This window comes from Bos indicus, chromosome 5, assembly GCF_029378745.1.
Source record: "Bos indicus isolate NIAB-ARS_2022 breed Sahiwal x Tharparkar chromosome 5, NIAB-ARS_B.indTharparkar_mat_pri_1.0, whole genome shotgun sequence".
In the NCBI taxonomy this organism is placed as follows: domain Eukaryota; kingdom Metazoa; phylum Chordata; class Mammalia; order Artiodactyla; family Bovidae; genus Bos; species Bos indicus.
The window spans coordinates 88,865,713-88,878,226 of NC_091764.1; the positions used below are offsets into that span (position 1 = coordinate 88,865,713).

General features: G+C 37.2%; 1 protein-coding gene across 1 annotated transcript in view; it reads right to left on the reverse strand.

The window, feature by feature from the left end:
• Positions 1–2,619: 2,619 nt before the first annotated feature.
• The window catches only part of LOC109559603 (solute carrier organic anion transporter family member 1B3), a 72,250-nt gene continuing 62,355 nt past the window's right edge, over positions 2,620–12,514 (reverse strand). The window contains exons 12-15 of the mRNA XM_070789982.1: positions 11,636–11,820; positions 8,456–8,520; positions 4,623–4,740; positions 2,620–3,589 (exon numbers count right to left, since the gene is read on the reverse strand). Coding sequence (XP_070646083.1) covers positions 3,394–3,589; positions 4,623–4,740; positions 8,456–8,520; positions 11,636–11,820 — 564 coding nt within the window. The 3' untranslated portion in view covers positions 2,620–3,393. The remainder of the gene's footprint in view (positions 3,590–4,622; positions 4,741–8,455; positions 8,521–11,635; positions 11,821–12,514) is intronic.

Consider the following 12,514-nt stretch of genomic DNA (forward strand, 5'->3'; position numbering starts at 1 on the left):
GACGTAAGTTTGAGTGAACTCCAGGAGTTGGTGATGGACAGTGGGGCCTGGCGTGCTGCAGTTCATGGGGTTGCAAAGAGTCGGACAAGACTGAGTGACTGAATTGAACTGAACTGAACTGAGCGACTTTCACTTTCAACTAGATAGAAGGAATAAAATAAGCAGGTAAAATGAGTTCAGTTTCTACCCTCCTAGAGCTTGTGACTAGTGGGGTACACAGACAGTTATCAAATAACCATAATAAGTATAAAATTACCATTTTGATAAATGCTATACTGCTACAAATATATTGGAAGTTTTTTGTTTTTTTTTAACAAATGAGGAAGTCAGAGACATTGAAGGAATAGTGACTGAACTTAGATTTGAAGGCTGAGAAGCAGTTACATGGAAAAAAGAGCATTTCAGGAAAAAACATCATAACCAAAGACCCCATTTCGTGAAGGTTAAAGAGACTGTGAAGACACAGTGTAAATAAGGAGACCTCAGTCTGGATACTCAAGTCTTTCTTCAGAGCAGGAAGTCATTCTACCACTAAATTTCTGATTAATATTTCTTTTCCAAATCCATTTCTTCCTCAAAAATAGATTCCTTAGGTTGGTGCTTTGTTTGTCCTCTAAATAACTTACCTTTATTTCACAAATTGCTTCTTTATCTTTTTATTCTACATTTTCACTGATTTTTAAAATATCTACTCTTCTTTAGATTCTATTCCCACATGAAGTGAAGTCGTTCAGTCATGTCCGACCCTTTGCGACCCCATGGACTGTAGCCTAGCATGCTCCTCCGTCCATGGGACTTTCCAGGTCAGAGTACTGGAGTGGGTTGCCATTTATAGGTCATTACAAATATTGAGAAGAGTTCCCTGTACTATACAATAGGTTCTTATTAGTTACCTATTTTATATAAAGTAGGTGTGTATTTGTCAATCCCAGTCTTCCAGTTCATCCCTCACCCTCCCATCCCCCTTTCCCCCTTGGTAACCATAAGTTTGTTTTCTATGTCTATGACTCTATTTCTGTCTTATAAAAAGGCTCATTTGTACTTTTTTTTTTTTTTAAAGATTCCACATATAAGTGGTATCATACGATATTTGTCTTTCTCTGTCTGATTCACTCCACTCAGTATGATAATCTCTAGGTCCATCCATATTGTTACAAGTGGGATTATTTGTTTTTTTCCAAATGTATCTTCTTCATCATGGATTTAGGTTTTGGGCCATTGACTTCTTTCAATTTTATCCAATGTATGGTTTAACTAGAGTCTTGCATTATTTTGGTTCCTCAAAGACTTTTCTTATCATATTCTTATCTCTGTTGGTTTTTTCCCCTAGAATCTATATTTACGTTTTATAAATGCAATTGAATTAAAGATTAATATTTATTCTGGATTCTTGGATTCTGAAGTAGACCAAATAATCTGTTCCTTTCCTTCATTGTACATGTCACATATAAATATAAAATTATCTTTTAATTTATATAATTTTATAAAATTGTATAATTTAATCTTGTTAATGTTCTTCTTCCCCTTTAAAGGGTAACCTCCATGAAGTAGGGTCCTTCTTTGTTTATTTTACAGTTATATTTCATTTTACCTATCAGTTTCTTGACATTCAATAATTGTTGAAGAACTAAATATTGAAGATACTGCCTTTATTTTCATGCAATGTTTTAAAAAACAGCTCTGTAATTTTCTCTCTTTATTTTTTAATGAGACAAGATCCCATTAGACCTGTCATATAGTAACGTTGCCTGTGGGTGATTTTTCCAAATTTCTGCTTTTTTGATTAATGAATCCTTCTTAGGTCTACAGTTTGACAACAGGTTAATATCTATAACTTCCAATGTAATTCTCAGATTCCAGCAAGCATTTGTGGGGTGTGTCTTTGGTATACTCAGGGATATTGTCTCCTATCATATGGATTGGTTTTTTGTGTCTCTTTATCAAGAGTTCTATGTAAATTTTTAAAAATAATTTTGTTTATTTATTTTTGGTTGTGCTGGGTCTCCATCGCTGCATAGGCTTTTCTCTGGCTGTGGAGTGTGGGGGCTGTTCTCTAGGTGCGGTGTGCAGGTTTCTCATCGCAGTGGCTTCTCTTGTTATGGAGCGTGGGTTCTAGGCTGCACGGGCGTCAGTAGCTGTGGCACGTGGGCTCAGTAGTCGCAGCTCCCGGGCTCTAGAGCACAGGCTCAGCTAGTTGTGGCTCGGGGGCTTTGTTGCTCCACTGCACGTGAGATCTTCCTGGATCGGGGTAGAACCTGTGTCTCCTGCATTAGCAGGCAGATTCTTTACCACTGAGCCACCAGGGGAGCCCTATGGGGACTTTTTTAAAGGGGAGATCCAGGCTTGTACCACAAATGTTTAGAACCAGAATCTTGGGTGGGTGTATGATTGTGATTTCTTTAAAAACATGTTTCACAGGTGATTTTAATGACCTCTAACTTTTCATCTTTTAGCCTGAGAATAAAACTACAGTTTTTAGCTTTTGTTATAAAAAGCTGTCATCACTAGCAAATGCAATGTTCAGATATTTGTTCTCATACACTCCACTTCTTGTCCAACTTGTGGAGGTGTGAAAGATGTCTCTTTATGCACTAAACACAAACACACAAAGCCAGGCAGTTTTGAGACAATTGGTAAATGATTCAGTGCAGACTCCATTTCTTATAGAGAGCAGACAAAGTGAAGACACACCTTTAAACGGGCTTTGCTTTCTCAAGTTAATGTCAGTGTTTCTTAATCCACTTCCACGGACCTGAAGAAAACTTAATGCAGCCTGTAATATGCTGACAATGGCAACTTGCAAATTTTCGATTAGCTCTATTTCTTCAGTAGTATTTTAATAAGAGGTTGGAAGAATATGCATCAAGGGTTGTGTGACAGTCAAACACAATTTCAAATTATAAAATAATAAGGTCTGAGAAGTATATAACTTAATTCACAAATGACAGATGTCATGATAGCATAAGCCCTCCGTTATAATAGACTTTAGGTTTGAATAACATGGTCCAAACTGGTTTATTTGTAAGGTATCGGGCTTTTCTCCATATTTAGACTATTAATTTCTGTCTTCCTTTTTCGCCTATACCTATTTTCTAGTCACTGGTTTTATTGTACTACAATCATCTGAACAAATATTTTTTTTCTGTTACATATTAATTATAACTTTCACCTTAAATTTGTATGGATCATGCATTCTAATCTTAACCACAAATGCAGAGTCATATGTTAACAATGAGTACTCCCATTTTTTTTCCCTTTGGTTTTGGCTCCATCATTAGTATAGAATGTGGAAATTGTCAGTGAAAAGACCAGGAACTACTCAAAAATAACATCCTACTCAATTAATACAATGTCAGTTGAAAACACAGCAGCAGAAAAAGAATTTTTTCTTCCCTAAATATGTGTTTCATGGTCCACTTTGGCATCATTAATTAATGGTCCTGAATTTGCTTCATTCACGGCTTTTGTTTCATTTTCTGATGCCTTAATATCTTTCCCTTGGTATTTTTTCTTCATAGCAAAAATCAATACAACGAATAAAACAAGGGCTGGGAATTTTAAGCCTGTAGTCAAGCCAAAGAAAGTATGTCTGCGAAAAGAAAAAAAAGAATACATGTATAAAACACTTTACATTGCTGCTCTCCAGTATGCAGAAGACCTTAAAAAATGATGCTTGAAATCTTATGTAGAAATACTGAAGTAGCGATTCCAGTGATTCTTTTGATAGGAGCAGAAGCAGCCTGTGATTATTTTTAAAGGAATGTTAACCACAGAAGCCAAGATTGGTTCAAGATCTGCCCAAGTGCTATCCATAAAGTAAGGTGTGTTTGGAATGTTTAACTTTCTCAAAGACTGATTAGTTCATGTGTAATGAGAACAGATTATAAAGGAAATGAAGTGACTGTGAGATAATCGAATCCATTTAGATTGAACCAGAAGCCTATGTTTACCTTATGGGCTTATGGCCCACAAGATCCTTGTAGTCTACTGAAAATTTTTTTACAACAACTACATAAAATTACCTAGCGTGCACGATCTATTCCTGTGATTTTCAACTGGTTGAACATTAGAATCACCTGAGGAGATTTTAAAACCCTCATTCCCCGGGCCATACCCCCCAGACCAATTAAATCAAAATTGCTGAAGATAGGACACATATATTAGCATTTTGAGGGGATTCCCTGGTGGTCCAGTGGTTGGGATTCTGTACTTTCACTGCTGAGGGTGTGGGTTCAATCCCTGTTTGGGGAGCTAAGATCCTAGCAAGCTGTGTGGTACAGCCAAAAAAAGAAAAAAAGAAATTAGTACTTTTAAAAGCTCCTCAGGTGATTATAATGAGCAAGAAAAATTGATGACCACTGACCTTGTAGGTTAGGAAGCTCTTGTCTCATAATGTTGTTAACTAAATGTTGACAAACTTTATGCGAAAGATACTTTGAATAGTTATTGGGTTTAACTGAAGGTGAATGGAATCAATTCTATAACTTTGAGCTATTTATAACTTTATTAAATGGTGGCTATAATTATTAATACTGTTACTACACTGAAAATGATATCTCATTCTTTAGGAATTAACAGAGTCAAAGGAAAAAAATAAATGAAGTATGTTTATGACAACTTACCCATATAACAAGGAATTATATAACCTGCAAGAGCCTTGCTTCCCATAGTTGTTGATGGACCACTTCATACAAGCTCTATCAATCAGAGCTCCAAAATATATAGGAGCTGGAATTCCTCCTGTAACATCAGATGAGAAGATGTCAATGGAGGAGAATGTTTCAAAGGAAACAGTGACATTCCACACTGATACATTTTGGATTATGTAGAAGTTGAAAATTTTGGAGGACTCATCCATTGATTTGGTCTAACTCTACTTAAGAATCAAGATTACTGGGACTTTCCTGGTGCTCCAGTGGTTAGGACTTCACCTTGCAATGCAAGGTGTGAGGGTTTGATCCCTAATCAGGGAGCTAAGATTTCATATGCATTGTGGTCAAAAACTAAAACATAAAGTAGGAGAGATATTGTAACAAATTCAATAAAGCCTTACAAAAAAGCATAGTTATTTTTTTAAAAAAGATTCAAAATTATTAGGAATCTCCAAAGCTCAAATCACATACAATAGCAAAGGCATCTTTTATCTACCTTTACCATGCCAACACACATAGGGAAAAAATGAGATTACATGTCTTTACATTGTTCTTCTTGTAATACTAATTAACTTAAGCCTGGTTGGTAAAAAGCAGAAAACTGTCAGTAAAACACAGAAGTTATGTTGGTCATATGTAATTTTTTTCTTAGGCAAGGACAGCTGAAATAGAAGGAGTAGAGATATAACTTCACAGGGAAAGTAAAAAGCTCTTTGCTCAAATGCAAATACAGAAGCTGCAAAGACAGAAGATTTTTCAACTCGATTTTTAAGCAAAATTTAAGGTGAATGCCAGGTTTTACTGGTGGATCAGTGGTAAAGAATGCACCTGCCAATGCAGGAGATGCAGTTTCAATCCCTGGGTCTAGAAGATCTCCTGGAGGAGGACATGGCAACCCACTCCAGTATTCTTGCCAGGGAAATCCCATGGACAGAGGTGCCTGGCAAGCTACAGTCCAATGGGGTCACAAAAGAGTTGGATATGACTTAGCAACTAAATAGCAAACAACAACAAGGCTCCTGGTTGTGCTTATTTCTTGCCTTAGGGCTCCACTCCCATCATCTTGGAGTCATTAGAGCCCACAATCATGCATTTTTCCCTCTATTGATTGTGTTCATTTTTAATACCTCTTGAAACAGCCTGGGCTGTCCAAATTACAGACTCTGGTGCTAAATTTTGTTTCTGTTAATGTCCTGATCATAATGATGTCAAGGTCTTCAGTGGTCTGTTACCTAACCTACTTTTTACTTGTAGTGTATGGTCTTGCAGTTTTTGAGGCTTTACAGGAGCACGCTTGTTGTCTTACAGCAAAGTGCCCATCTGCTCTTGTTATTGTTTAGTCACTAAGTCATGTCTGACTCTTTTGCAACCCCATGGACTGTAGCCTGCCAGGCTCCTCTGCCCAGGGATTTCCCAGGCAAGAATACTGGAGTGGGTTGCCATTTCCTTCTCCAGGGGATCTTCCCAACCCAGGGACTGAATCCATGTCTCCTGCTTGGCAGGCAGATTCTTTACCACTGAGCCACTTGTGAAGTCCATCTACTCTTACTGCTATTTTAATAAACTCTGAGATTTACCCTAGTTCTATGCATTGGTAATGTGACCAAAATTTTAGAGATATGCTGATTTTCAACTTCTATATTATTAGATAAAAATGATAGTGATTCATAGTTTACACTTTTGTGAAGTGAAGTCAATGTCAGTAAGTCGTATCTGACTCTCTGCGACCCCTTGGACTATAGATTCCATGGAATTTTCCAGGCCAGAATACTGGAGTGGGGAGCCTCTCCCTTCTCCAGGGGATCTTCCCAACCCAGGGATCGAACCCAGGTCTCCCACATTGCAGGCAGATTCTTTACCAGCTGAGCCACAAGGGAAGCACATTTACTTATAGTCAGTCTCAATTTGAGACTTCGAATGAGAAACCTCAGAATGTCAAGGAACTGGTGTCTGAGACAAATATACCTGATGAAAATTGGTACTGAGAAACCAGGATTAGGAATTCTCAGGTTTCACAAATCAAAGCCACCCTTTGTAAAATTAAAAATCAATTCAGTTCAGTCGCTCAGTCATGTCCGACTCTTCGTGATCCTATGGACTGTAGCACGCCAGGCCTGCCTGTCCATCACCAGCTCCTAGAGTTTACTTAAACTAATGTCCATTGAGTCAGTGATTCCATCTAATCATCTCATCCTCTGTCGTCCCCTTCTCCTCCTGCCTTCAATCTTTCCCAACATCAGGGTCTTTTCCAATGAGTCAATTCTTCACATCAGGTGGCCAAAGTATTGGAATTTCAGCTTCAACATCAGTCCTTCCAATGAATATTCAGGACTGATTTCCTTTAGGATGGACTGGTTGGATCTCCTTGCTGTCCAAGGGACTCTCAAGAGGCTTCTCCAACATCACAGTTCAAAAGCATCAATTCTTCAGCTTTCTTTATAGTCCAACTCTCACATCCATACATGACTACTGGAAAAACCATAGCCTTGGCTGATGGAACTTTGTTTGCAAAGTAATGTCTCTGCTTTTAAACATGCTGTCTAGGTTGGTCATAACTTTTCTTCCAAGGAGTAAGCATCTTTTAATTTCATGGCTGCAGTCACCATCTGCAGTAATTTTGGAGCCCCAGAAAATAAAGTCTGACACTGTTTCCACTGTTTTCCCATCTATTTGCCATGAAGTGATGGGACCAGATGCCATAATCTTTGTTTTCTGAATGTTGAGTTTTAAGCCAACTTTTTCACTCTCCTCTTTGCTTTTCATCAAGAGGCTCTTTAGTTCTTCTTCGCTTTCTGCCATAAGGGTGGTGTCATCAGCATATCTGAGGTTATTGATATTTCTCCTGGCAATCTTGATTCCAGCTTGTGTTTCATCCAGCCCAGCGTTTCTCATGATGTACTCTGCATAGAAGTTAAATAAGCAGGATGACAATATACAGCCTTGATATACTCCTTTCACTATTTGGAACCAGTCTGCTGTTGCATGTCCAGTTCTAACTGTTGCTTCCTGACCTGCATACAGGTTTCTCAAGAGGCAGGAAAGGTGGTCTGATATTCCCATCTCTTTAAGAAAAATATATGCCAACAATTTATTTTCCCGATTTAATAAAATCACAGAATCTTTCAGTGTCTGATGTACACCCTGGAGTTGTTTTGCAGATATCGTAACTGCTCCCAAAGGGAAAAGCAGAATCTTAGAGTTGGTTCTGGGACATGAGTCTGCCTTCTCCCCAGATTGCTGGCTTTTTTGATTAAAGCAACTTTCCTTTCTATCAACACTTGCCTCTGGAATTTTGACTGGAGTATTGACTTTTGAGCAGGCAGCAGCCAAACCTGAGTTCAGTTAACATCCATTCCCTTTTCCTTCTGCTTTACAGAACTAGTCAGTGGGACTGTGAAAGTCTGCATTTGTTGTTTGGCACGATCTGTGGGCCTTTGGAGCTGTTTTGAGCATTAAGCCCCTCAATGAATAAGGACAGCCCTCCACTCTGCATATGGGAAGAAATATCCCTACATCTTAAGTTAAAAATCTTTGGAGACCACTGATTCTTGTTTTAGAAAGGATATAATACGAGTGCAATGATGCCTTATTCTTACAGATTGATTTTACATAGAATTGACAATCAGATTTTCTTTTAGGTCATTTAGTTTTCCTTTATCTCATTATTTTTCATTTACCACAAAGATACAAATAATTTTTACTTATACCTTTAAAAAACTTTCTTACAATTAGAAATCAATTACATTTTAGTCTTTGACATGAAAAATTATATCTGGAATTTATCATCTACATATTTATCATACCTAGCGTTCGAATAGTTAGTGAATGGAAACCCATGGCAAGTGATTTCAGTTCAGGTTCAACATTTCTGAAATAAGATAAAGGCAAAGAAACATTAAACATTCCTAAAATACCAACTGAGTTAATATTAAAGCATTTTTCAGTGTTATTCTTTATGATTGAATAAAAACCCTCAAGCGAAGGCAAACATCTGAATGACATTAATAGTTATTATTCCTTTACTTATTCACTGTTACAAGTTCAAGACAGTTTTACAAACATTTTCATGTTTTATCTTTAGGAAATCCTGAGATAGTGGTTGAAATAGAATTATGATATCTATGAAGACAATAATTTCATGTAATCTGTTTAGTTTACATAGGCCATATGAGAAGGCAAATATGTTTATGCAGGTTTTAGACTGAGTAGAACTCTTTTTTGTACCTTCTTTCTATCATTGCTGTTAACAGAAAAGTTAACTAATATGTTTCATGTCAACAAAATATAACCAGGAAGATCAAAAAGTTATCTATATTCTAGTGTCTAGTGTATTTAAATGTCATTTTAAAGGTAGTAAGTACATGTTAATCCTTTCTTAAAAATTAACTCAGTCTTGCATTTAGAAAGTTCTTTCCACAATTCCATTTTTCTATGTTCAGTTAGCTAATGACATGACCATCTCTGATACGGTGAGGGATTAAGGCTCAAAAATTCTGTTTTTACCAAAATATTGATTTAACTGATACAAAGGCTTATTTTTTCTTGGTTTGAATGACTGTATTTATTCAGAGATAAACTTTGTCATTCAACAAACCTTTGCCAAGTGCCTCCTACGAGACTCTATACTAGTCTTTGTTCTTGATAATAAAGAGATAAATCATGTTTCATAGTAAATAGATACCTTTGTTATTGTTTAGTCAATAAGTCATGTCTGACACTTTGCAACTCCATTGACTGTAGCCCACCAGACTTCTCTGACATGAGATTTCCCAGGCAAGAATACTGGAGTGGATTACCATTTCCTTCACCAGGGGATTTTCCAGACCCAGGGATTGAACCCATATCTCCTGCATTGACAGGTAGGTTCTTTACCACTGAGCCACCAGTGAAGTCTAACTAGATGCCTTTGGGAAGTCATTTAGCCTCTCTTAGCCCTAGTTTTGGAGAAGGCAATGGCAACCCACTCCAATACTCTTGCCTGGAAAATCCCATGGACAGAGGAGCCTGGAAGGCTGCAGTCCCTGGGGTCGCTAAGAGTCGGATATGACTGAGCGACTTCACTTTCACTTTCCACTTTCATGCATTGGAGAAGGAAATGGCAACCCACTCCAGTGTTCTTGCCTGGAGAATCCCAGGGACGGGGGAGCCTGGTGGGCTGCCGTCTATGGGGTCGCACAGAATTGGACATGACTAAAGCAACCTAGCAGCAGCAGTAGCAGCAGCAGCCCTAGGTTCCTTATTTTCTTAGTAGATTTATCTTGTCTGTTATGAGGATCCAATATAGCGAGCTAGCCCTCCAATCCTCCATTTTCTTTACACAAAATTGTCTGTTAAGTCTTTTAGGAGTGCTACTGTTGAGTGAGATTCTCAAAAATATCCAAGAAAGCTTATAAAAATAAACAATATAAAAATTAAATTAAGCATAGCATAATAAAAATTAAACACAGCAGAATTATTTATTAAAAGAGAAAATGAATTGAAAGGGGTTTTTGTCTGTTTTTTCAAAAGACAGGGACACTTCCAACTAGCTGAACTGAGGACTCACAACAATATATTTGAGGGCAGTGAAGCCATGCTAGCACGCAGAGGATGTCATGTTATTCAAGGAGGTGGTTTCTTTGCTGAGGACGTAGTCATGAGGGAACCAGCAGTGACAGTTAACTAGTGCATTTAGCTATCTCTCTTGAATATCAGAATTTTTAAAAAGGGCTTTTGGAAAGAGAGAGAATTCAGTTTGTTCTTGGTTGAACTCTCTGTAACAAGTGCCTGAAATGTTACTTTTCATTGCTGTTGATTTCTTAAAGGGTGCTTTTGGCATGCATGCCAGATGCAGTAGAGGCAAAATTGAGATATTTGTTATCAACTTGTATTTTTACTCAAGGAGTGGGATGGTGGGCAGGAGAATTGAGGGGACTTGGAGATTGAGATAGTATCTTCCGGCAAGGGGGCTTGAAATCTTAGACAGCCCTGAGGAAATGATAGATTTATGTGTTATAGTGACACACACACACACACACACACATATACAGTAATGATCACAGACACTCCTACATTCACATGCACACACACTCACAGACCCCCATGCTCATACTTACATGCATGATCTCATGCATAAACACATCATTATCATGTAAAATATTGTTCACTGCAGTGTGAGTCCTACATCAATCTGTATGGGAACAGGTACTTTATGTATTTTATTCACAATGGATTATTCCTCACCAAATGTGGTTTAAGTATTTGCCTAATCAATGAAGAAAGGAATAAATTCTGCTCATATATGTTTCTTTTCTCTATGAGGGTATTTCTTTTCTCTATGAGGGTAGGTCAAAAGCCATTCTTTTGGCTAGGATTAAAAACTGGAATATCAGAGACTGTTTATATTAGTTTGTCTGTCTGGTTCCCAAATTTTAAAAAATGAAATAAATAGGTGATTCACTCTGATAAGCATCTTAAAATTAGAAGTTCTTTTAGAATCACAACAGGATTCTTCCACATTGAGGCAGTTGTCAATCAGTCTCTGTCTTAAAATTCTTATTAAGAGAAGAAATTTTGTAGTGGAGATCAAATTTTGTAGATTTTGTAGTGGAAGAATCCAAGGCAAAATTATTAATAATTATGGCAGTGAAGTAGCACACTAATTCTAAGAAAATACACTCATAAAATTTAAACATTACAAAATCTGAATTTGGTTTCCAAATATAATGGGAAATATGTACATTATTAGGTATGTTTATCAGCTAATATACATAAGTGAAGTCGCTCAGTCATCTCCAACTCTTTGTGACCCCGTGGACTGTAGCCCACCAGGCTCTTCTGTCCGTAGGATTCTCCAGGCAAGAATACTGGAATGGGTTGCCATTTTCTTCTCCAGGGGATCTTCCCAACCCAGGGATCGAACCCGGGTCTCCTGTACTGCAGGCAGATGCTTTACCCTCTGAGCCACCAGGGAAGCCAAACCCCTTTTAAGAAGTCATACTCACTTAAAAATCAGCATGATATTTGAGGTGCTTCCTAATGCAGCAGAAAAAAGGGTAAGTATTTGCACTACTATGTAAATATAAAATTTTCTTTTACAGTCATCACTTTTCGGGCATTCACCCAACTTCATTGAGTTATTTTTGCTCTGGAAACCATTTTCTTCCACACAGCTACAGTTATGAAACACCTAAAAAATAGTTTTTGAAATATTACAGAATATATTTGCAAAATATGACTGGGCTATGAATATATTCCATTATATTTAAAGACATCTCACTCATTTAAGCTAAAATATTTACAGTTTTAAAGAAAATATTCTAACAATGTTAAGTATTGAAAGGCATAATAGTTTTCTGGATTCCTTTCTAGATAAAAAAATATTTTTAATAAAATATTAAAAGTTAATACTTTTCAGTTATCCCTAAATTAAAAATTAGGAAAGAGTATAAAAAAGTAATGTCTAGAACTCTGTAAATAATTTTCTCATTAATATGAAAGTTTAGAATATTTCTCTACTACTCACTTTTATTTTCTATAGCACACTTACTTACTCTCTTTAGCAATTTCTATGATGTGGGACGATCCCTGGGTAGGAATTGTCTAGTGAATCCAGAAAATATGGTAGTTTGGGAGGGGCCAAACCCAGGACTAAGTCCACCCACCAGACCATAGCAGAGGTCAAGGCAAAAGGAACCAGGCAGAGATGCTAGAATTATGCTTTGGCCAGCAAACACACCATTCGATTGCATAGTGACAGATTATAGGATAAATAATGCCATTACCCAAGAGGTTCAGCACAGCAAAATACCCTAAAAGTTAGGGCTCAGCAGGAGAAAATTTAGGAACAAATGATTTTAGAGACTTACTTCAGCAGGCAATTT